The 23,841-nt window shown below is 49.6% G+C and overlaps 1 protein-coding gene across 1 annotated transcript; it reads right to left on the reverse strand.

Moving 5' to 3' along the window:
* Positions 1 to 18: 18 nt before the first annotated feature.
* Positions 19 to 23,630, reverse strand: LOC148104274 (uncharacterized). Its single transcript, XM_087838317.1, has 10 exons — positions 20,478 to 23,630; positions 19,781 to 19,956; positions 15,159 to 15,299; positions 13,662 to 14,392; positions 12,384 to 13,556; positions 11,692 to 12,293; positions 7,075 to 7,139; positions 6,733 to 6,987; positions 4,242 to 5,220; positions 19 to 87 (listed from the first exon to the last, which is right to left on the reverse strand). The coding sequence occupies exons 1-10, from the start codon at positions 23,628 to 23,630 to the stop codon at positions 19 to 21; spliced, it is 7,344 nt and encodes a 2,447-aa protein (XP_087694443.1).
* Positions 23,631 to 23,841: the final 211 nt, after the last annotated feature.

Consider the following 23,841-nt stretch of genomic DNA (forward strand, 5'->3'; position numbering starts at 1 on the left):
AATGTCAAAATAATGAAATTACCTGAAGTTGACAACATCCAAGGAGCGAAACGAAGAAGTAAATTCCCTTTTGTAAGCAGGTTCAATCTGCAGTCACAAAGCGATTTTCTTAAAACAATGTTTATCTGTTTGTATAAGTGACAAATTGTGCAGCAAAATATCTAAAAAGGAGACAGATTAAAAGAGCAAATCTAAGAACTTTCCCTCTATAGTGAGTAGTTTTGATGGTGTAGTCCAAAAACAGGACTTGCGATATGAATTTTTTTTCCTCATGATGCCTCATGACTTAACCTATCTTTTAAGATCAGCATCATTTCTTTTTTTCCTTTTTTTAAATGAGCCAGTTGAGAAACTAATTTTTTCGAGCCCTATGCCAAGACGCTCAATTCAGTTGTGTTTAATGTAAATATTAAGTCTCTTGCTGATGGTGAGAGTCATTGTTACAGTGAGGCAAAGGAAAATCAAATAGGCATATGTAAAACAACAATATTCTATCAATTTTTTAATCAAAGATTGTGCGGCTACGTGCAGACGCCTTCCTGACTGCTCCGCTAAGACTATGCACCTTTTTAGTTGTTTGCTTATTTTTTGCTCTGGTTTACATCCCAAAATCCTCTAGTTTTATAGTCTACGAGAGCAGATCACTTGTAAACATTGGTGACAAGGTTGCACATTTAATCTTGGACACTTTTAAACCCGACCCATCCTGGCCGCCTGAGATATTACGCGGCTTTTCTTTGCAAGCTCCTTTGACTAGGATGACCTGGATGACTGAGAACCTTCACAGACATACCACCAGTAAAAACAGACTCCAGACAAAAAAGCTCAAAAACATTCGATGTATAAATCTTAGAAAAAGAAAATTGGAAGCAAAGGTTATGTAGTTGACTTGTTTTTGGTTATTTTAAAAAGTATTTTGTGTTTTAATGGGTGTTCCTAAGAATTAACCTTGATATTGCTTTCCACAGAGTAGGCAAGCAGCGTTGCATTAGACAACAGTGAAAAATTACCTGTTTCTTGATTGATGCAGATCGGCTTGTAAAAGCTTCAGACGACAAATCTGACAGGTCACTTGTAAAAATGCTTTCTATGGATCGGAAAACAACATATCTAATCGTTGTGGTTGGTGCAGGTGTTGTGGTTGTTGGTGCGGCTGTTGTGGTTGTTGGAGCGGGTGTTGTGGTTGTTGGAGCTGCAGTCGTGGTTGTTGGTGAGGCTGTTGTGGTTGTTGGAGCTGCAGTCGTGGTTGTTGGTGAGGCTTTTGTGGTTGTTGGATAGGGTGTTGTTGTTGTTGGAGCTGCAGTCGTGGTTGTTGGTGCGGCTGTTGTGGTTGTTGGAGCTGCAGTCGTGGTTGTTGGAGCTGCCGTTTTGGTTGCTGGTGCGGCTGTTGTGGTTGTTGGACCTGCAGTCGTGGTTATTGGTGCGGCTGTTGTGGTTGTTGGAGCTGCAGTCGTGGTTGTTGGTGCGGCTGTTGTGGTTGTTGGTGAGGCTGTCGTGGTTGTTGGAGGTGCAGTCGTGGTTGTTGGTGCGGCCGTCGTGGTTGTTGGAGCTGCAGTCGTGGTTGTTGGTGCGGCTGTTGTGGTTGTTAGTGCGGCTGTTGTGGTGGTTGGAGCTGCAGTCGTGGTTGTTGGTGCGGCTGTAGTGGTTGTTGGAGCTGCAGTCGTGGTTGTTGGTGCGGCTGTCGTGGTTGTTGGAGCGGGTGTTGTTGTCATTGGAGCTGCAGTCGTGGTTGTTGGTGCGGGTGTTGTGGTTGTTGGAGCTGCCGTCGTGGTTGTTGGTGCGGCTCTTGTGGTTGTTGGAGCTGAGGTCGTGGTTTTTTGTGCGGCTGTTGTGGTTGTTGGAGCTGCAGTCGTGGTTTTTGGTGCGGCTGTTGTGGTTGTTGGAGCTGCCGTCGTGGTTGTTGGTGCGGCTGTTGTGGTTGTTGGAGCTGCAGTCGTGGTTGTTGGAGCTGCCATTGTGGTTGCTGGTGCGGCTGTTGTGGTTGTTGGACCTGCAGTCGTGGTTGTTGGAGCTGCCGTTGTGGTTGTTGGTGCGGCTGTTGTGGTTGTTGGAGCTGCAGTCGTGGTTGTTGGAGCTGCCGTTGTGGTTGTTGGTGCGGCTGTTGTGGTTGTTGGAGCTGCAGTCGTGGTTGTTGGTGCGGCCGTCGTGGTTGTTGGAGCTGCAGTCGTGGTTGTTGGTGCGGCTGTTGTGGTTGTTGGAGCTGCCGTCGTGGTTGTTGGTGCGGCTGTTGTGGTTGTTGGAGCTGCAGTCGTGGTTGTTGGTGCGGCTGTTGTGGTTGTTGGAGCTGCAGTCGTGGTTGTTGGTGCGGCTGTTGTGGTTGTTGGAGCTGCAGTCGTGGTTGTTGGTGCTGCAGTCGTGGTTGTTGGTGCGGCTGTTGTGGTTGTTGGTGCTGCAGTCGTGGTTGTTGGAGCTGCCGTCGTGGTTGTTGGTGCGGCCGTCGTGGTTGTTGGAGCTGCAGTCGTGGTTGTTGGTGCGGCTGTCGTGGTTGTTGGTGCGGCTGTCGTGGTTGTTGGTGCGGCTGTCGTGGTTGGTGATGCAATGGTTGTTGATGTTGGAGCAGGTGTAGTGGGTGTTGGAGCTGCAGTCGTGGTTGTTGGTGCGGCCGTTGTGGTTGTTGGAGCTGCAGTCGTGGTTGTTGGTGCGGCTGTTGTGGTTGTTGGAGCTGCCGTCGTGGTTGTTGGTGCGGCTGTTGTGGTTGTTGGAGCTGCAGTCGTGGTTGTTGGTGCGGCTGTTGTGGTTGTTGGAGCTGCAGTCGTGGTTGTTGGTGCTGCAGTCGTGGTTGTTGGTGCGGCTGTTGTGGTTGTTGGTGCTGCAGTCGTGGTTGTTGGAGCTGCCGTCGTGGTTGTTGGTGCGGCCGTCGTGGTTGTTGGAGCTGCAGTCGTGGTTGTTGGTGCGGCTGTCGTGGTTGTTGGTGCGGCTGTCGTGGTTGTTGGTGCGGCTGTCGTGGTTGGTGGTGCAATGGTTGTTGATGTTGGAGCAGGTGTAGTGGGTGTTGGAGCTGCAGTCGTGGTTGTTGGAGCGGGTGTTGTTGTTGTTGGAGCTGCAGTCGTGGTTGTTGGTGCGGCTGTTGTGGTTGTTGGAGCTGCAGTCGTGGTTGTTGGTGCGGCTGTTGTGGTTGTTGGAGCTGCAGTCGTGGTTGTTGGTGCTGCAGTCGTGGTTGTTGGTGCGGCTGTTGTGGTTGTTGGTGCTGCAGTCGTGGTTGTTGGAGCTGCCGTCGTGGTTGTTGGTGCGGCCGTCGTGGTTGTTGGAGCTGCAGTCGTGGTTGTTGGTGCGGCTGTCGTGGTTGTTGGTGCGGCTGTCGTGGTTGTTGGTGCGGCTGTCGTGGTTGGTGGTGCAATGGTTGTTGATGTTGGAGCAGGTGTAGTGGGTGTTGGAGCTGCAGTCGTGGTTGTTGGAGCGGGTGTTGTTGTTGTTGGAGCTGCAGTCGTGGTTGTTGGTGCGGCTGTTGTGGTTGTTGGAGCTGCAGTCGTGGTTGTTGGTGCGGCTGTTGTGGTTGTTGGAGCTGCAGTCGTGGTTGTTGGAGCTGCCGTTGTGGTTGTTGGTGCGGCTGTTGTGGTTGTTGGAGCTGCAGTCGTGGTTGTTGGTGCGGCCGTTGTGGTTGTTGGAGCTGCAGTCGTGGTTGTTGGTGCGGCCGTCGTGGTTGTTGGAGCTGCAGTCGTGGTTGTTGGAGCTGCAGTCGTGGTTGTTGGAGCGGGTGTTGTTGTCATTGGAGCTGCAGTCGTGGTTGTTGGAGCTGCAGTCGTGGTTGTTGGTGCGGCTGTCGTGGTTGTTGGTGCGGCTGTCGTGGTTGTTGGAGCTGCAGTCGTGGTTGTTGGTGCGGCCGTTGTGGTTGTTGGAGCTGCAGTCGTGGTTCTTGGTGCTGCAGTCGTGGTTGTTGGAGCTGCAGTCGTGGTTGTTGGAGCAGCTGTCGTGGTTGGTGGTGCAATGGTTGTTGATGTTGGAGCAGGTGTAGTGGTTGTTCGAGCTGCAGTCGTGGTTGTTGGAGCGGGTGTTGTTGTATTTGGAGCTGCAGTCGTGGTTGTTGGTGCGGCTGTTGTGGTTGTTTGAGCTGCAGTCGTGGTTGTTGGTGCGGCTGTTGTGGTTGTTGGAGCTGTAGTCGTGGTTGTTGGTGCGGCTGTTGTGGTTGTTGGAGCAGCAATCGTCGTTGTTGGAGCTGCAGTTGTGGTTGTTGGTGCGGCTGTCGTGGTTGTTGGAGTTGCAGTCGTGGTTGTTGATTCGGCTGTTGTGGTTTTTGGAGCTGCAGTCGTGGTTGTTGGAGCTGCAGTGGTGGTTGTTGGTGCGGCTGTTGTGGTTGTTGGAGCTTCAGTCGTGGTTGTTGGAGCTGCAGTCGTGGTTGTTGGTGTGGCTGTCGTGGTTGTTGGAGCTGCAGTCGTGGTTGTTGGAGCTGCAGTCGTGGTTGTTGGTGCGGCTGTCGTGGTTGTTGGAGCTGCAGTCGTGGTTGTTGGTGCGGCCGTGGTGGTTGTTGGAGCTGCAGTCGTGGTTGTTGGTGCGGCTGTCGTGGTTGTTGGAGCTGCAGTCGTTGTTGTTGGAGCTGCAGTCGTGGTTGTTGGTGCGGCTGTTGTGGTTGTTGGTGCGGCTGTCGTGGTTGTTGGAGCTGCAGTCGTGGTTGTTGGTGTGGCTGTCGTGGTTGTTGGAGCTGCAGTCGTGGTTGTTGGAGCTGCAGTCGTGGTTGTTGGTGCGGCTGTCGTGGTTGTTGGAGCTGCAGTCGTGGTTGTTGGTGCGGCCGTGGTGGTTGTTGGAGCTGCAGTCGTGGTTGTTGGTGCGGCTGTCGTGGTTGTTGGAGCTGCAGTCGTTGTTGTTGGAGCTGCAGTCGTGGTTGTTGGTGCGGCTGTCGTGGTTGTTGGAGCTGCAGTCGTGGTTGTTGGAGCTGCCGTCGTGGTTGTTGGTGCGGCTGTCGTGGTTGTTGGAGCTGCAGTCGTGGTTGTTGGAGCTGCAGTCGTGTTTGTTGGTGCGGCTGTTGTGGTTGTTGGAGCTGCAGTCGTCGTTGTTGGTGCGGCTGTTGTGGTGGTTGGAGCTGTAGTCGTGGTTGTTGGTGCGGCTGTTGTGGTTGTTGGAGCTGCAGTCGTGGTTGTTGGTGCGGCTGTCGTGGTTGTTGGAGCTGCAGTCGTGGTTGTTGGTGCGGCTGTCGTGGTTGTTGGAGCTGCAGTCGTGGTTGTTGGAGCTGCAGTCGTGGTTGTTGGAGCTGCAGTCCTGGTTGTTGGTGCGGCTGTTGTGGTTGTTTGAGCTGCAGTCGTGGTTGTTGGTGCGGCTGTTGTGGTTGTTGGAGCTGTAGTCGTGGTTGTTGGTGCGGCTGTTGTGGTTGTTGGAGCAGCAATCGTCGTTGTTGGAGCTGCAGTTGTGGTTGTTGGTGCGGCTGTCGTGGTTGTTGGAGTTGCAGTCGTGGTTGTTGGTGCGGCTGTTGTGGTTGTTGGAGCTGTAGTCGTGGTTGTTGGTGCGGCTGTCGTGGTTGTTGGAGCTGCAGTCGTGGTTGTTGGAGCTGCCGTCGTGGTTGATGGTGCGGCTGTCGTGGTTGTTGGAGCTGCAGTCGTGGTTGTTGGTGCGGCCGTCGTGGTTGTTGGAGCTGCAGTCGTGGTTGTTGGTGCGGCTGTCGTGGTTGTTGGAGCTGCAGTCGTTGTTGTTGGAGCTGCAGTCGTGGTTGTTGGTGCGGCTGTCGTGGTTGTTGGAGCTGCAGTCGTGGTTGTTGGAGCTGCTGTCGTGGTTGTTGGTGCGGCTGTCGTGGTTGTTGGAGCTGCAGTCGTGGTTGTTGGAGCTGCAGTCGTGGTTGTTGGTGCGGCTGTTGTGGTTGTTGGAGCTGCAGTCGTCGTTGTTGGTGCGGCTGTTGTGGTGGTTGGAGCTGTAGTCGTGGTTGTTGGTGCGGCTGTTGTGGTTGTTGGAGCTGCAGTCGTGGTTGTTGGTGCGGCTGTAGTGGTTGTTGGAGCTGCAATCGTGGTTGTTGGAGCTGCAGTTGTGGTTGTTGGTGCGGCTGTCGTGGTTGTTGGTGCGGCTGTCGTGGTTGTTGGAGCTGCAGTCGTGGTTGTTGGAGCTGCCGTCGTGGTTGATGGTGCGGCTGTCGTGGTTGTTGGAGCTGCAGTCGTGGTTGTTGGTGCGGCCGTGGTGGTTGTTGGAGCTGCAGTCGTGGTTGTTGGTGCGGCTGTCGTGGTTTTTGGAGCTGCAGTCGTTGTTGTTGGAGCTGCAGTCGTGGTTGTTGGTGCGGCTGTCGTGGTTGTTGGAGCTGCAGTCGTGGTTGTTGGAGCTGCTGTCGTGGTTGTTGGTGCGGCTGTCGTGGTTGTTGGAGCTGCAGTCGTGGTTGTTGGAGCTGCAGTCGTGGTTGTTGGTGCGGCTGTTGTGGTTGTTGGAGCTGCAGTCGTCGTTGTTGGTGCGGCTGTTGTGGTGGTTGGAGCTGTAGTCGTGGTTGTTGGTGCGGCTGTTGTGGTTGTTGGAGCTGCAGTCGTGGTTGTTGGTGCGGCTGTAGTGGTTGTTGGAGCTGCAATCGTGGTTGTTGGAGCTGCAGTTGTGGTTGTTGGTGCGGCTGTCGTGGTTGTTGGAGTTGCAGTCATGGTTGTTGATTCGGCTATTGTGGTTGTTGGAGCTGCAGTCGTGGTTGTTGGAGCTGCAGTCGTGGTTGTTGGTGCGGCTGTTGTGGTTGTTGGAGCTGCAGTCGTGGTTGTTGGTGCGGCTGTTGTGGTTGTTGGAGCTGCAGTCGTGGTTGTTGGTGCTGCGGTTATTGATGTTGGAGCTGTAGTCATGGTTGTTGGAGCTGCAGTTGTGGTTGTTGTTGCGGCTGTTGTGGTTGTTGCAGCTGCAGTCGTAGTTGTTGCATCTGTTGTTGTAAGAGTTGGGGCTGTCGTTGTAGTAGTTGGATAAGTTTCACTGACAGTGATGGAGGTTGTGTCAATGTCAAAACCTGTCACATTTGAGGCTTGAGTGATCAAAACATTGCTAATGTCATTGTCATTTGGAACCAATGACTCAAATTGAAGCTCCATGGTGTTGATGACTGATCCCTCACTTTAAATGAAACAAAAATTATATTTTTGAATATTTAGGGCTTTAAGTCAGTGCTCTTAACATCAAATGTCAAAATAATGAAATTACCTGAAGTTGACAACATCCAAGGAGCGAAACGAAGAAGTAAATTCCCTTTTGTAAGCAGGTTCAATCTGCAGTCACAAAGTGATTTTCTTAAAACAATGTTTATCTGTTTGTATAAGTGACAAATTGTGCAGCAAAATATCTAAAAAGGAGACGGATTAAAAGAGCAAATCTAAGAACTTTCCCTCTATAGTGAGTAGTTTTGATGGTTCAGTCCAAAGACAGGACTTGCGATATGAATTTTTATCCTCGTGATGCCTCATGGCTTAACCTGTCCTTTAAGATCAGCAATATAATTTCTTTTTTTCCTTTGTTAAATGAGCCAGTTGAGAAACTAAGTGTTTTTTGGAGCCCTGTGTCAAGGAGTTCAATTCAGTTGTGTTTAATGTAAATATTAAGTCTCTTGCTGATGGTGAGAGTCCTTGTTACAGTGAGGCAAAGGAAAATCAAATAGTGCTCCGATAGCTGTTTCAGCTATGTCACATACACAGCCACCGAAACTCCCGGCTTGCTTGAATGAGTGTGGAATTTGAACCGCTGAACAATCACGGAGGGTTTCAGGCAGTGATGATTTTGCACCAACGTCACCAGTTCTTTGAAACTGAAGTCCCCGGGTTTCCGAGGCGTCATCAGGTTACGTATCAACTTGTAGGTCCTCGCTCCACAGGCACTGAGAAGAACTGACCTTTTTTTTCCTTCGTCCGAAATGTCGTTTGCCAAGAAGTGTTCCAGCCTCTCGACATATTCAATCCAGTCGCCGTCTCCCTCGGCAAACTCCATGAGCGATCTGATCGTAGCCATAGATGCGAAGCGATAGTCCAACTGCAAAATCTGTAGCAAAAACTCAAAACTGTCTGCGTTCGGCTTTTATCCTCGTCGCCAAAAAGGTGTTATAACCTCAGGATTAAAATGCTTGGAAACTCAAGTGCCAGTTTTAGGACGTTTACTGACCACTTTTTGAAACAATCACAGCTAGTCGCTCACATACAGGAAAACTGTCCCACACATAACATTCTGGCAGGGAGAACCCTAAAAAACCTCTGAAGGTTCTGGGTGCAACGCCCCCAAACATACATTAACAACAACACTGTCTATAACACATATGAAAAAGAACAATATTTTGTCAATCATTTTGATCAAAGATGGCACGGCCACGTCCAGATGCCTTTCTGACCGCTCCGCTCAGACTATGCACCTTTTTAGTTGTTTACTTATTTTTTGCTCTGGTTTACATCCCCAAATCCTCTAGTTTTATAGTCAACGACAGAAGATCACTTGTAAACATCGGTGACAAAGTTGCACATTTAATCTTGGACACTTTTAAACTTGACCCATCCTGGCCGCCTGAGATACTACGCGGCGCAGTCAACAACAAAGGACGAGCCGCTCACCCGAGGTGTAGAACAAAGAAGCGCCGGGGGAAAACACGCTAGCGTTCGGAACAGACTAAGACAGCAGGTGCATCCCGCACCACTGCCCAGTATCCTACTGGCCAACGTACAATCGCTGGAGAACAAGCTCGATGACCTCAGAGCAAGAGTCACCTTCCAACATGACATAAGGGACTGCAACATTCTGTGCTCACAGAGACATGGCTGACCCCCACCGTGCCGGACCAGGCCATAACTCCGTCGGATTCATTCTTTGTGCTCCGCGTGGACAGAACGGCAGAGTCAAACAAAATCAAAGGTGAAGGAGTGTGTTTCATGGTAAACAAAAAGTGTTGTGATGCCAGGAGCATTTCTACTCTCTCCAGCGGCTGCTCGCCACATCTGGAATTCTTGAACATTAAGTGCCGCCCTTTCTATCTGCCCTGTCAGTTCACCTCGGTCACCGCCACGTTGGTCTACATCCCACCCCAAGCGGGCATCGGCATGGCTTTGTCCAAACTACATGATGTGCTGAGTTCTGATGTGCTGAGTTCATTTCAAAACAAGGACCCGGGCACAGCCCTCATTGTAGCAGGAGACTTTAATAAAGTGAATCTCGGACAAGTCATGCTGAACTTCTACCAGCATGTCTCGTGTACGACGAGGGGGGGATCACCACTGGCGATATGAGTGCCTACAAAGCGGCCTCATACGTTGAGAGATGCCAAACGCCAGTACCGGGTGCGTGTGGAGTCTCGCTTCCACCAGGGCGACACACGGAGTATGTGGCACGGACTACGCACCATTACGAACTACAAAGCCAGGGACACTGCGCCGATCAATGCCGACTCTGCATTCACCAACGAGCTGAACCAGTTCAATGCCCTTAATGAGGTCAGCCAAGTGGCTAATGCTAACTACCCCCTGACAACCGAGGACAGTGACGTCATCACCAAGAGATCGGTGATCAACATCGCGGAACATGACGTCCAAGCGGCACTGAAGAAACTGAACACAAGGAAAGCGGCGGGGCTAGACAGCATCACTGGCCGTCTGCTGTGCTGACCAGCTAGCACGTGTGTTCACTTCTATCTTCAACGAGTCCCTGGCAAAGTCTGTGTTCCCCCCATGCTTCAAGAGATCCACCATCATCCCTGTGCCAAAGAACTGCAAACCCTCATCCCTGAAGGATTACTGGCCAGTAATGAAGTAATAAAGGTGTTCGAGAGGCTGCTGAAGAACATAATCTCCTCCTCCATCCCAGACATCACAGATCCGCACCAGTTTGCCTACTGTCCCAACAGATCCACAGAGGATGCCATCGCCAACATCCTTCACACTACCCTCAGCCACGTGGACAAGAAACAGGGTAACTATGTGAGAATGCTGTTTGTTGATTACAGTTCAGTGTTTAACAAAATAGTGCCCGGCAGACTGTTCACAAAGCTGAGGGATCTAGGACTCAAAAGCTGTCTGTGTGCATAGGTGTTGGACATCCTCACTGGCAAAACTCAGGTGGTGAGGGTGGGCAGATGCATCTCTAACAGCATCACCATCAACACAGGAGCACCACAGCAACGTGTCTGTGTGGCCACCCATGGCTCCAACACCATTGTGAAGTTTGCTGACGACACAGTGGAGTTGGGCGCCATCTCCAGCAACGATGAGGCGGCCTACATGTATGAAGTGAAGAATCTGGCATCATGGTGCCAGGATAACCATCTCCAGCTGAACATTGGCAAGACCAAGGATCTGGTGGTGGATTTCGGAAGGAGTCAGCACAGACTACAAGCCATTACCATCAGTGGAGCTCCAGTGGAAAGGGTGCAGTCTCTGTGTCCACATCTGCTTAGACCTGACATGGTCTACCCACATTCAGGTCCAGACCAAAAAGGCTAGGCAGCGCCTGTATTACCTCCGACAACTGAGGAAGTTCAGGGTCTCGCCAGAGATCATCGGGACTTTCTATGCAGGTGCTGTGGAGAACATCCTCACACAGAACATCATGTCCTGGTTTGGGAACAGCTGTGTTAAGGACCAAAATGCTCTTCAGAGAGTGATCTGTACAGCAAAACGCTGCTGCAGGATTGCTCTCCCTCCGCTTCAGGACACCTACACCAGGAGATGCCGGACTAAACAGTGCAGATACTGAAGGACCCGTCCCATCATGGCAACAAACTGTTCCAACTTGTGAAATCCGGCAGAAGGTTCTACATCATCCAGGCAAGGATAGAGAGACTCAAGAGAAGCTTCTACACCGGCCCAATGTACATTTCAAATTCTTTTTTAATTTTAAATATGTTCATATTGTCTATTTTGTAAAATGTTCAGATTGTCTATTCTTATTTAATTGACTTAATTTACAGAATTCACCTGCTTGCTGCATACAATGCTACTACTGCACATTCACCTAATGTATGTATATAATATATAATGTTCTTCCTCGCTCCCCCTCTCCCCCAATTTTGCATAAGTCGAGGAGCGTGTCAGGTTACATTTGACTGCATGTTATACTTGTATAACTATGCATATGACGAATAAAGAATCTTGAACCTTGAACTGAATCTTGAATACTTGATCAGAATTTCCAGAAACCATCCATACACTTTTTCCAGCTACAATAGCATGAGAGGCAAGGTATACCCAACAACAACCACATCTGTGTTAGCCACGTGCCAGCTATAACAAAGAGGAAGACTACCATTTACACTGAAATAGACACATGCGAAAGACTGTGAATACATGTATAAACCATGCATGTGGATTTTTTTGTGTCGGGGATTCAAAGCCTTTTAAATTATAGTACTTAAAATACTAAAAGCAGTTTTGAAGTGTTTCTTCCTCACTCAGGGAGAGAAATGTAGTGTGTTTAATGTTGAATAAATGCAATAAAGTCAGGTTCAATGCATGCCTTTGAGATGCAAAAGACAGTAGACAGTTGAGTGAAAGAGAATCTGTATCTGCGTTTGTTAAACTTCATCACTGAAAATCCATATTCAAATATAAAGTGCTTTGCCACCAGTAAAAAAAGACTCCAGAAATATAAGCTTAAAAAAACTTTTTGTATAAAGCTTAGTAAAAAGTGTTTTAAAGTTTTAAAGGGTTGGAAGCAAAGGTTATCTAGTTGACTTGTTTTTGGTTGTTTTAAAAAGTATTTTGTGTTTTAATGGGTATTCCTAAGAAACAACCTTGATTTTGCCTTCCACAAAGTAGGCACGCAGCGTTGCATTAGACAACAGTGAAAAATTACCTGATTCTTGATTGATGTAACTCGATTTTTAAAAGCTTCAGACTTCGAATTCAACAGGTCCACTGTAAATTGGCTTCCTGTGGATCGGAAAACAACATATCTAGCTGTGGTGGTTGGTGCGGGCGTTGTGGTTGTTGGTGCAGCTGTTGTGGTTGTTGGAGCTGCAATCGTGGTTGTTGGTGCGCTTGTTGTTGTTGTTGGAGCTGCAGTTGTGGTTGTTGGAGCGGCTGTTGTGGTTGTTGGAGCTGTAGTTGTGGTTGTTGGTGTGGCTGTTGTGGTTGTTGGAGATTCAGTTGTGGTTGTTGGTGTGCCTGTTGTCGTTGTTGGAGCTGCACTTGTTGTTGTTGGTGCGGCTGTTGTGGTTGTAGGAGCTGCAGTTGTGGTTTTTGGTGCGGGTGTTGTGGTTGTGGGAGCTGCAGTCATGGTTGTTGGTGCGCTTGTTGTGGTTGTTGGAGCTGCAGTCGTGGTTGCTGGTGCGGCTGTTGTGGTTGTTGGAGCTGCAGTCGTAGTGTTTGGAGCTGCAGTCGTGGTTGTTGGTGCGACTGTTGTGGTTGTTGGAGCTGCAGTCGTGGTTGTTGGTGCGACTGTTGTGGTTGTTGGAGCTGCAGTCGTGGTTGTTGGTGCGACTGTTGTGGTTGTTGGAGGTGCAGTCGTGGTTGTTGGTGTGCCTGTTGTCGTTGTTGGAGCTGCACTTGTTGTTGTTGGTGCGGCTGTTGTGGTTGTAGGAGCTGCAGTCGTGGTTGTTGGTGCGCTTGTTGTTGTTGTTGTAGGTGCAGTTGGGGTTGTTGGTGTCGCTGTTGTGGTTGTTGGAGCTGCAGTCGTGGTTGTTGGAGCGGCTGTCCTGGTTGTTGGAGCTGAAGTCGTGGTTGTTGGTGCAGCTGTTGTGGTTGTTGGAGCGGCTGTTGTGGTTGTTGGAGCTTCAGTCGTGGTTGTTGGTGCGGCTGTTGTGGTTGTTGGAGCTGCAGTCGTGGTTGTTGGTGCGACTGTTGTGGTTGTTGGAGCTGCAGTCGTGGTTGTTGGTGCGACTGTTGTGGTTGTTGGAGCTGCAGTCGTGGTTGTTGGTGTGCCTGTTGTCGTTGTTGGAGCTGCACTTGTTGTTGTTGGTGCGGCTGTTGTGGTTGTAGGAGCTGCAGTCGTGGTTGTTGGTGCGCTTGTTGTTGTTGTTGTAGGTGCAGTTGGGGTTGTTGGTGTCGCTGTTGTGGTTGTTGGAGCTGCAGTCGTGGTTGTTGGAGCGGCTGTCGTGGTTGTTGGAGCTGAAGTCGTGGTTGTTGGTGCAGCTGTTGTGGTTGTTGGAGCGGCTGTTGTGGTTGTTGGAGCTTCAGTCGTGGTTGTTGGTGCGGCTGTTGTGGTTGTTACAGCTGAAGTCGTGGTTGTTGGTGTGCCTGTTGTCGTTGTTGGAGCTGCACTTGTGGTTGTTGGTTCGGCTGTTGTGGTTGTTGGAGCTGCAGTCGTGGTTGTTGGTGCGCTTGTTGTTGTTGTTGGAGCTGCAGTTGGGGTTGTTGGTGTCGCTGTTGTGGTTGTTGGAGCTGAAGTTGTGGTTGTTGGAGCGGCTGTTGTGGTTGTTGGAGCTGCAGTCGTGGTTGTTGGTGCGCTTGTTGTTGTTTTTGGAGCTGCAGTTGGGGTTGTTGGTGTCGCTGTTGTGGTTGTTGGAGCTGAAGTTGTGGTTGTTGGAGCGGCTGTTGTGGTTGTTGGAAGTGCAGTTGTGGTTGTTGGTGCGGCTGTTGTGGTTGTTGAAGCTGCAGTCGTGGTTGTTCGAGCTTCAGTTGTGGTTGTTGGAGCGGCTGTTGTGGTTGTCGGAGCTGAAGTTGTGGTTGTTGGAGCGGCTGTTGTGGTTGTTGGAGCTGCAGTCGTGGTTGTTGGTGCAGCTTTTGTGGTTGTTGGAGCGGGTGTTGTGGTTGTTGGAGCTTCAGTCGTGGTTTTTGGTGCGGCTGTTGTGGTTGTTGGAGCTGCAGTCGTGGTTGTTGGTGTGCCTGTTGTTGTTGTTGGAGCTGCAGTTGGGGTTGTTGGTGTTGCTGTTGTGGTTGTTGGAGCTGAAGTCGTGGTTGTTGGAGCTGCAGTCGTAGTTGTTGGAGCTGCAGTTGTGGTTGTTGGTGCGGGTGTTGTGGTTGTTGGAGCTGCAGTCGTGGTTGTTCGTGCGGCTGTTGTGGTTGTTGGAGCTGCAGTCGTAGTTGTTGGAGCTTCAATCGTGATTGTTGGTGCGACTGTTGTGGTTGTTGGAGCTGCAGTCGTGGTTGTTTGTGCGCTTGTTGTGGTTGTTGGCGCTGCAGTCGTGGTTGTTTGTGCGGCTGTTGTGGTTGTTGGAGCTTCAGTTGTGGTTGTTGGAGCGGCTGTTGTGGTTGTTGGAGCTGCAGTTGTGGTTGTTGGTGCGGCTGTTGTGGTTGTTGGAGCTGCAGTCGTGGTTGTTGGTGCGCTTGTTGTGGTTGTCGGCGCTGCAGTCGTGGTTGTTGGTGCAGCTGTTGTGGTTGTTGGAGCTGCAGTCATGGTTGTTGTTGGTGCTTTTGTGGTTGTTGTTGCTGTAGTTGTAGTAGTTGGAGCTGTAGTTGTAGTAGTTGGATCAGTTTCACTGACAGTGATGGAGGTTGTGTCAATGTCAAAACCTGTCACATTTGAGGCTTGAGTGATCAAAACATTTCTAATGTCATTGTCATTTGGAACCGATGACTGAAATTGAAGCTCCATGGTGTTGATGACTGATCCCTCACTTTAAATGAAACAAAAATTATATTTTTGAATATTTAGGGCTTTAAGTCAGTGCTCTTAACATCAAATGTCAAAATAATGAAATTACCTGAAGTTGACAACATCCAAGGAGAGAAACGAAGGAAATGCCTTTTTGTAAGTAGGTTCAATCTGCAGTCACAAAGTGATTTTCTTAAAACAATGTTTATCTGTTTGTATAAGTGACAAATTGTGCAGCAAAATATCTAAAAAGGAGACAGATTAAAAGAGCAAATCTAAGAACTTTCCCTCTATAGTGAGTAGTTTTGATGGTTTAGTCCAAAGGCAGGACTTGCGATATGAATTTTTATACTCGTGATGCCTCATGGCTTAACCTGTCCCTTAAGATCAGCAACATAATTTCTTTTTTTCCTTTGTTAAATGAGCCACTTGAGAAACTAAGTGTTTTTTGGAGCCCTGTGTCAAGGAGCTCAATTCAGTTGTGTTTAATGTATATATTAAGTCTCTTGCTGATGGTGAGAGTCATTGTTACAGTGAGGCAAAGGAAAATCAAATAGTGCTCCGATAGCTGTTTCAGCTATGTCACATACACAGCCACCGAAACTCCCGGCTTGCGTGAATGAGTGTGGAATTTGAACCGCTGAACAATCACGGAGGGTTTCAGGCAGTGATGATTTTGCACCAACGTCACCAGTTCTTTGAAACTGAAGTCCCCGGGTTTCCGAGGCGTCATCAGGTTACGTATCAACTTGTAGGTCCTCGCTCCACACGCACTGAGAAGAACTGACCTTTTTTTTCCTTTGTCCGAAATGTCGTTTGCCAAGAAGAAGTGTTCCAGCCTCTCGACATATTCAATCCAGTCGCCGTCTCCCTCAGCAAACTCCGTGAGCGATCTGATCGTAGCCATTAGATGCAAAGCGGTAGTCCAACTGCAAAATCTGTAGCAAAAACTCAAAACTGTCTGCGTTCGGCTTTTATCCTCGTCGCCAAAAAGGTGTTATAACCTCAGGATTAAAATGCTTGGAAACTCAAGTGCCAGTTTTAGGACGTTTACTGACCACTTTTTGAAACAACCACAGTTAGTCGCTCACATACAGGAAAACTGTCCCACACATAACATTCTGGCAGGGAGAACCCTAAAAAATCTCTGAAGGTTCTGGGGTGCAACGCCCCCAAACATACATTAACAACAACACTGTCTATAACACATATGAAAAAGAACAATATTTTGTCAATCATTTTGATCAAAGATGGCACGGCCACGTCCAGATGCCTTCCTGACCGCTCCGCTCAGACTATGCACCTTTTTAGTTGTTTACTTATTTTTTGCTCTGGTTTACATCCCCAAATCCTCTAGTTTTATAGTCAACGACAGAAGATCACTTGTAAACATCGGTGACAAAGTTGCACATTTAATCTTGGACACTTTTAAACTCGACTCATCCTGGCCGCCTGAGATATTACGCGGCGCAGTCAACAACAAAGGACGAGCCGCTCACCCGAGGTGTAGAACAAATAAGCGCCGGGGAAAACACGCTAGCGTTCGGAACAGACTAAGACAGCAGGTGCATCCCGCACCACTGCCCAGTATCCTACTGGCCAACGTACAGTCGCTGGAGAACAAGCTCGATGACCTCAGAGCAAGAGTCACCTTCCAACATGACATAAGGGACTGCAACATTCTGCGCTCACAGAGACATGGCTGACCCCCACCGTGCCGGACCAGGCCATAACTCCGTCGGATTCATTCTTTGTGCTCCGCGTGGACAGAACGGCAGAGTCAAACAAAACCAAAGGTGAAGGAGTGTGTTTCATGGTAAACAAAAAGTGTTGTGATGCCAGGAGCATTTCTACTCTCTCCAGCGGCTGCTGGCTGCTCGCCAGCGGCTGCTGGAAATCCTGAGCATTAAGTGCCGCCCTTTCTTTCTGCCCCATGAGTTCACCTCGGTCACCGCTATGGTGGTCTACATCCCACCCCAAGCGGGCATCGGTATGGCTTTGTCCGAACTACATGATGTGCTGAGTTCGTTTCAAAACAAGGACCCGGGCGCAGCCCTCATTGTAGCAGGAGACTTAAAAAAAGCGAATCTCGGACAAGTCATGCTGAACTTCTACCAGCATGTCTCATGTCCGACGAGGGCGGATCGAATTTTGCACCACTGCTACACGCCATACAAGTAGGGCTACAAAGCTGTCTCACATTTGGCTTTTGGGAAGTCTGACCACAACACCATCTTCCTCATTCTCCAGTATAAACAAAACATACGGATGGATGAAGTAACCATGAGGGAGGTGAAATGTTGGTCTGCCCAATCAGAAGCTACGCTACAGGATGCACTCAGCGACGTAGACTGGGACATGTTTAGAGTATGCGCAGTCGACATGAACGAGTTTATGGAAGTAGCAGTATGCTTCGTCAACATTCTAGTGGACGAGATTATCCCCACTGCGAGAGTCACCACATTCCCGAACCAGAAACCGTGGGTGGACAGATCGATCCGCACTGCAGTGAACGCCAGGACCGCCACCTACAACGCGGGTCTCACCACTGGCGATATGAGCGCCTACAAAGCAGCCTCATACGGTGAGAGATGCCAAACGCCAGTACTGGGAGGGCATGGAGTCTCGCTTCCACCAGGGCAACACACGGAGTATGTGGCACGGACTACGCACCATTATGAACTACAAAGCCAGGGACACTGCGCCGATCAACGCCTACTCTGCACTCATGAGCTGAACCAGTTCTACGCCCTTAACGAGGTCAGCCAAGTGGCTAATGCTAACTACCCCCAGACAAACGAGGACAGTGACGTCATCAGCGAGAGATCGGTGATTTGCATCACAGAGCACGACGTCGGAGCGGCATTGAGGAGACTGAACACAAGGAAAGCGGCGGGGCCAGACATCATCACTGGCCGTCTGCTGCGCTGCTGTGCTGACCAGCTAGCACGTGTGTTCACTTCCATCTTCAACGAGTCCCTGGCAAAGTCTGTGGTCCCCACATACTTCAAAAGATCCACCATCATCCCTGTGCCCAAGAACTGCAAACGCTTATCCCTGAACGATTACCGACCAGTTGCACTGACCTCATTAGTAATAAAGGTGTTCGAGAGGCTGCTGAAGAACATAATCTCCTCCTCCATCCCAGACATCACAGATCCACTTCAGTTCGCCTACCGACCCAACAAATCCACAGAGGATGCCATTGCCCAAATCCTGCACACCACCCTCAGCCACGTGGACAAGAAAAAGGGTAACTATGTGAGAATGCTGTTTGTTTATTACAGTTCAGTGTTTAACAAAATAGTGCCCAGCAGACTGTTCACAAAGCTGAGGGATCTAGGACTCAACAGCTGTCTGTGTGGATGGGTGTTGGACATCCTCACTGGCAGAACTCAGGTGGTGAGCGTGGGCAGATGTGTCTCTAACAACATCACCATAAACACAGGAGTACCACAGCAACGTGTCCTCTCGCCACTGCTCTACTCCCTCTATACTTCAGACTGTGTGGCCATCCATGGCTCCAACACCATTGTGAAGTTTGCTGACGACACAGTGGAGTTGGGCGCCATCTCCAACAGTGATGTGGCGGCCTACATGGATGAAGTGAAGAATCTGGCATCATGGTGCCAGGATAACCATCTCCAGCTGAACGTTGGCAAGACCAAGGAGCTGGTGATGGACTTCGGAAGGAGTCAGCACAGACTACAAGCCATTATCATCAGTGGAGCTCCAGTGGAAAGGGTGCAGACCAAAAAGCTCTTCAGAGAGTGATCCGTACAGCAGAACGCTGCTGTAGGATCTCTCCCTCCACTTTAGGACACCTACACCAGGAGACGCCGGACAAAAGCAGTGCAGATACTGAAGGACCCATCCCATCCTGGCAACAAACTGTTCCAACTTCCAAAATCTGTCAGAAGGTTCCGCATCATCCGGGGAAGGACAGAGAGACTCAAGAGAAGCTTCTACACCGGCCCAATGTACATTTCAAATTCTTTTTTAATTTTAAATATGTTCACATTGTCTATTCTTATTTAATTGACTTAATTTACAGAATTCACCTGCTTGCTGCATACAATGCTACTACTGCACATTCACCTAATGTATGTATATAATATATAATGTTCTTCCTCACTCCCCCTCTCCCCCAATTTTGCATAAGTCGAGGAGCGTGTCAGGTTACATTTGACTGCATGTTATACTTGTATAACTATGGATATGACGAATAAAGAGTCTTGAATTTTGAATTCAATCTTGAATACTTGATCAGAATTTCCAGAAACCATCCATACACTTTTTCCAGCTACAATAGCTTGAGCGGCAAGGTATACCCAACAACAACCACATCTGTGTTAGCCACGTGCCAGCTTGTCACATGGCTATCACAGAAAGGAAGACTACCATTTACACCCAAATAGACACCTGCGAAAGACTGTGAATACTTTTGTCATAATGAGGTATTGTTCGTAGAACTTTGAGGTGAAAATGATATATAATCCATTTTGAAATGAGGCTGTAAAATGACAAAATATGAAAGCTTTGAAACCTTTCAAGATACAATGGTATGGGCAATTTAGAATTACCAAGTAATCTCCCTAACATGTCTTTAGACTGTAGTATGCCAGAGTCCTTTTAGAGAACCCATGTTTAAATAAAGAGAACATGCAATTTCCACACAGAAAGATCCCAGAGTCCAACTTTTTTTGCCAAGAAGAAACAGCGCTTACCACCAATCCACTGTGCTACCCTTTTGTATAAACCATGCATGTGGATTTTTTTGTGTCGGAGATTCAAAGCCTTTTAAATTATAGTACTTAAAATACTAAACGCAGTTTTGAAGTGTTTCTTCCTCACTCAGGGAGAGAAATGTAGTGTGTTTAATGTTGAATAAATGCAATAAAGTAAGGTTCAATGCATGAGTTTGAGATGAAAAAGACAGTAGACGAGTGAAAGAGAATCTGTATTTGCGTTTGTTAAACTTCATGACTGAAAATCCTTATAAAAATATAAAGAGTCTTTAAAAAAAGACTCCAGAAATATAAGCTTAAAAAAACTTGATGTATAAAGCTTAGTAAAAAGTGTTTTAAAGTTTTAAAGGGTTGGAAGCAAAGGTTATCTAGTTGACTTGTTTTTGGTTGTTTTAAAAAGTATTTTGTGTTTTAATGGGTATTCCTAAGAAACAACCTTGATTTTGCCTTCCACAAAGAAGGCACGCAGCATTGCATTAGACAACAGTGAAAAATTACCTCTTTCTTGATTGATGTAACTCGATTTTTAAAAGCTTCAGACTTCGAATTCAACAGGTCCACTGTAAATTGGCTTCCTGTGGATCGGAAAACAACATATCTAGCTGTGGTGGTTGGTGCGGCTGTTGTGGTTGTTGGAGCTGCAGTCGTGGTTGTGGGTGCGCCTGTTGTGGTTGTTGGAGCTGCCGTTGTGGTAGTTGGAGTGAGTGTTGTGGTTGTTGGAGCTGCAGTCGTGGTTTTTGTTGCGGCGGTTGTTGACGCGGCGGTTGTTGTGGTTGTTGGAGCTGCAGTCGTGGTTGTTGATGCCGCTGTTGTGGTTGTAGGAGATGCGGTCGTGGTTCTTGCAGCAGGTGTTGTGGTTGTTGGAGCTGCAGTTGTGGTTGTTGTTGCGGCTGTTGTGGTTGTTGGAGCTGCAGTTGTGGTTGTTGGAGCTGCAATCGTGGTAGTTGGTTCAGCTGTCGTGGTTGTTGGAGCTGCAGTCGTGGTTGTTGGTACGGCTGTTGTAGTTGTTGGAGCTACAGTTGTGGTTGTTCGTGCGGCTGTCATGGTTGTTGGAGCTACCGTCATGGTTGTTGGAGCTGTCGTTGTGGTTGTTGGTGTGGCTGTTGTGGTTGTTGGAGCTGTAGTTGTGGTTGTTGGAGCAGGTGTTGTGGTTGTTGGAGCGACTGTTGTGATTGTTGGAGCTGCAGTCGTGGTTGTTGGTGCGGCTGTTGTGGTTGTTGGAGCTGCAGTCGTGGTAGGTGGTGCGGCCGTCGTGGTTGTTGGAGCTGCAGTCGTGGTTGTTGGAGCGGGTGTTGTGGTTGTTGGTGCGGCCGTTGTGGTTGTTGGAGCTGCAGTTGTGGTTGTTGGTACGGCTGTTGTAGTTGTTGGAGCTGCATTCGTGGTTGTTGGAGCGGCGGTTGTGGTTGTTGGTGCAGCATTTGTGGTTTTTGGAGCTGGCGTCGTGGTTGTTGGTGCGGCATTTGTGGTTGTTGAAGCTGGTGTCGTGGTTGTTGGAGCGGGAGTTGTGGTTGTTGGTGCGCTTGTTGTTGTTCTTGGAGCTGCAGTTGTGGTTGTTGGAGCGGCTGTTGTGGTTGTTGGAGGTGTAGTTGTGGTTGTTGGTACGGCTGTTGTAGTTGTTGGAGCAGCACTCGTGGTTGTTGGAGCGGCTGTTGTGGTTGTTGGTGCAGCATTTGTGGTTTTTGGAGCTGGCGTCGTGGTTGTTGGTGCGGCATTTGTGGTTGTTGAAGCTGCAGTCGTGGTTGTTGGTGCGGCGGTTGTGGTTGTTGGTGCGCTTGTTGTTGTTCTTGGAGCTGCAGTTGTGGTTGTTGGAGCGGCTGTTGTGGTTGTTGGAGCTGCAGTTGTGGTTGTTGTTGCGGCTGTTGTGGTTGTTGGAGCTGCAGTTGTGGTTGTTGGAGCTGCAATCGTGGTAGTTGGTTCAGCTGTCGTGGCTGTTGGAGCTGCAGTCGTGGTTGTTGGTACGGCTGCTGTAGTTGTTGGAGCTACAGTTGTGGTTGTTCGTGCGGCTGTCATGGTTGTTGGAGCTACCGTCATGGTTGTTGGAGCTGTCGTTGTGGTTGTTGGTGTGGCTGTTGTGGTTGTTGGAGCTGTAGTTGTGGTTGTTGGAGCAGGTGTTGTGGTTGTTGGAGCGACTGTTGTGATTGTTGGAGCTGCAGTCGTGGTTGTTGGAGCTGCAGTCGTGGTTGTTGGAGCGGGTGTTGTGGTTGTTGGTGCGGCCGTTGTGGTTGTTGGAGCTGCAGTTGTGGTTGTTGGTACGGCTGTTGTAGTTGTTGGAGCTGCACTCGTGGTTGTTGGAGCTGCAGTTGTGGTTGTTGGTGCAGCATTTGTGGTTGTTGAAGCTGGTGTCGTGGTTGTTGGAGAGGGAGTTGTGGTTGTTGGTGCGCTTGTTGTTGTTCTTGGAGCTGCAGTTGTGGTTGTTGGAGCGGCTGTTGTGGTTGTTGGAGGTGTAGTTGTGGTTGTTGGTACGGCTGTTGTAGTTGTTGGAGCTGCACTCGTGGTTGTTGGAGCGGCGGTTGTGGTTGTTGGTGCATCATTTGTGGTTTTTGGAGCTGGCGTCGTGGTTGTTGGTGCGGCATTTGTGGTTGTTGAAGCTGCAGTCGTGGTTGTTGGTGCGGCGGTTGTGGTTGTTGGTGCGCTTGTTGTTGTTCTTGGGGCTGCAGTTGTGGTTGTTGGAGAGGCTGTTGTGGTTGTTTGAGCTGTAGTTGTGGTTGTTGAAGCCGCTGTTGTGGTTGTAGGAGATGCGGTCGTGGTTCTTGCAGCGGGTGTTGTGGTTGTTGGAGCTGCAGTTGTGGTTGTTGGAGCTGCAGTCGTGGTTGTTGGTGCGGCGGTTGTGGTTGTTGGTGCGCTTGTTGTTGTTGTTGGAGCTGCAGTTGTGGTTGTTGGAGCTGCAGTTGTGGTTGTTGGAGCTGCAGTCGTGGTTGTTGGTGCGGCGGTTGTGGTTGTTGGTGCGCTTGTTGTTGTTGTTGTTGGAGCTGCAGTTGTGGTTGTTGGAGCGGCTGTCGTGGTTGTTGGAGCTGCAGTCGTGGTTGTTGGTGCGGCTGTTGTGGTTGTTGGAGCTGCAGTCGTGGTTTTTGGAGCTGCCGTTGTGGTTGTTGGTGCGGCTTTTGTGGTTGTTTGAGTTGCAGTCGTGGTTGTTGGTGCGGCTGTTGTGGTTGTCAGAGCTGCAGTCGTGGTTGTTGGAGCTGCAGTCGTGGTTGTTGGTGCGGCTGTTGTGGTTGTTGGAGATGCAGTCGTGGTTGTTGGTGCGGCTGTTGTGGTTGTTGGAACGGCTGTTGTAGTTGTTGGAGCTGCACTCGTGGTTGTTGGAGCGGCGGTTGTGGTTGTTGGTGCAGCATTTGTGGTTTTTGCAGCTGGCGTCGTGGTTGTTGGTGCGGCATTTGTGGTTGTTGAAGCTGGTGTCGTGGTTGTTGGAGCGGGAGTTGTGGTTGTTGGTGCGCTTGTTGTTGTTCTTGGAGCTGCAGTTGTGGTTGTTGGAGCGGCTGTTGTGGTTGTTGGAGCTGTAGTTGTGGTTGTTGGTACGGCTGTTGTAGTTGTTGGAGCTGCACTCGTGGTTGTTGGAGTGGCGGTTGTGGTTGTTGGTGCAGCATTTGTGGTTTTTGGAGCTGGCGTCGTGGATGTTGGTGCGGCATTTGTGGTTGTTGAAGCTGCAGTCGTGGTTGTTGGTGCGGCGGTTGTGGTTGTTGGTGCGCTTGTTGTTGTTCTTGGAGCTGCAGTTGTGGTTGTTGGAGCGGCTGTTGTGGTTGTTGGAGCTGTAGTTGTGGTTGTTGATGCCGCTGTTGTGGTTGTAGGAGATGCGGTCGTGGTTCTTGCAGCGGGTGTTGTGGTTTTTGGAGCTGCAGTTGTGGTTGTTGGAGCTGCAGTCATGGTTGTTGGTGCGGCGGTTGTGGTTGTTGGTGCGCTTGTTGGTGATGTTGGAACTGCAGTTGTGGTTGTTGGAGCGGCTGTTGTGGTTGTTGGAGCTGTAGTTGTAGTTGTTGATGCCGCTGTTGTAGTTGTAGGAGATGCGGTCGTGGTTCTTGCAGCGGGTGTTGTGGTTGTTGGAGCTGCAATCGTGGTAGTTGGTGCAGCTGTCGTGGTTGTTGTAGCTGCAGTCGTGGTAGTTGGTGCAGCTGTCGTGATTGTTGGAGCTGCAGTCGTGGTTGTTGGTATGGCTGTTGTGGTTGTTGGAGCTGCAGTTGTGGTTGTTCGTGCGGCTGTCATGGTTGTTGGAGCTACCGTCGTGGTTGTTGGAGCTGTCGTTTTGGTTTTTGGTGCGGCTGTTGTGGTTGTTGGAGCTGCAGTTGTGGTTGTTGGAGCGGGTGTTGTGGTTGTTGGAGCGGCTGTTGTGATTGTTGGAGCTGCAGTCGTGGTTGTTGGAGCTGCAATCGTGGTAGTTGGTGCAGCTGTCGTGGTTGTTGTAGCTGCAGTCGTGGTAGTTGGTGCAGCTGTCGTGATTGTTGGAGCTGCAGTCGTGGTTGTTGGTATGGCTGTTGTGGTTGTTGGAGCTGCAGTTGTGGTTGTTCGTGCGGCTGTCATGGTTGTTGGAGCTACCGTCGTGGTTGTTGGAGCTGTCGTTTTGGTTTTTGGTGCGGCTGTTGTGGTTGTTGGAGCTGCAGTTGTGGTTGTTGGAGCGGGTGTTGTGGTTGTTGGAGCGGCTGTTGTGATTGTTGGAGCTGCAGTCGTGGTTGTTGGAGCTGCAATCGTGGTAGTTGGTGCAGCTGTCGTGGTTGTTGGAGCTGCTGTCGTG

Source organism: Neolamprologus brichardi, chromosome 3, assembly GCF_056152115.1.
Source record: "Neolamprologus brichardi isolate AB-2024 chromosome 3, ASM5615211v1, whole genome shotgun sequence".
Taxonomy (NCBI): domain Eukaryota; kingdom Metazoa; phylum Chordata; class Actinopteri; order Cichliformes; family Cichlidae; genus Neolamprologus; species Neolamprologus brichardi.

Excerpts from the sequence above, each read along its gene's own strand:
- LOC148104274 (XM_087838317.1), bottom strand. The coding sequence starts at position 23,630 with ATGACAGCCGCACGAACAACCACAACTGCAGCTCCAACAACCACAACA. Across the intron at positions 6,988-7,074 it reads TTGGATGTTGTCAACTTCAG|TGAGGGATCAGTCATCAACA; the intron begins GTAATTTCATTA and ends TTTCATTTAAAG. Across the intron at positions 88-4,241 it reads CAGCTCCAACAACCACGACT|ATTGAACCTGCTTACAAAAG; the intron begins GCAGCTCCAAAA and ends TTGTGACTGCAG.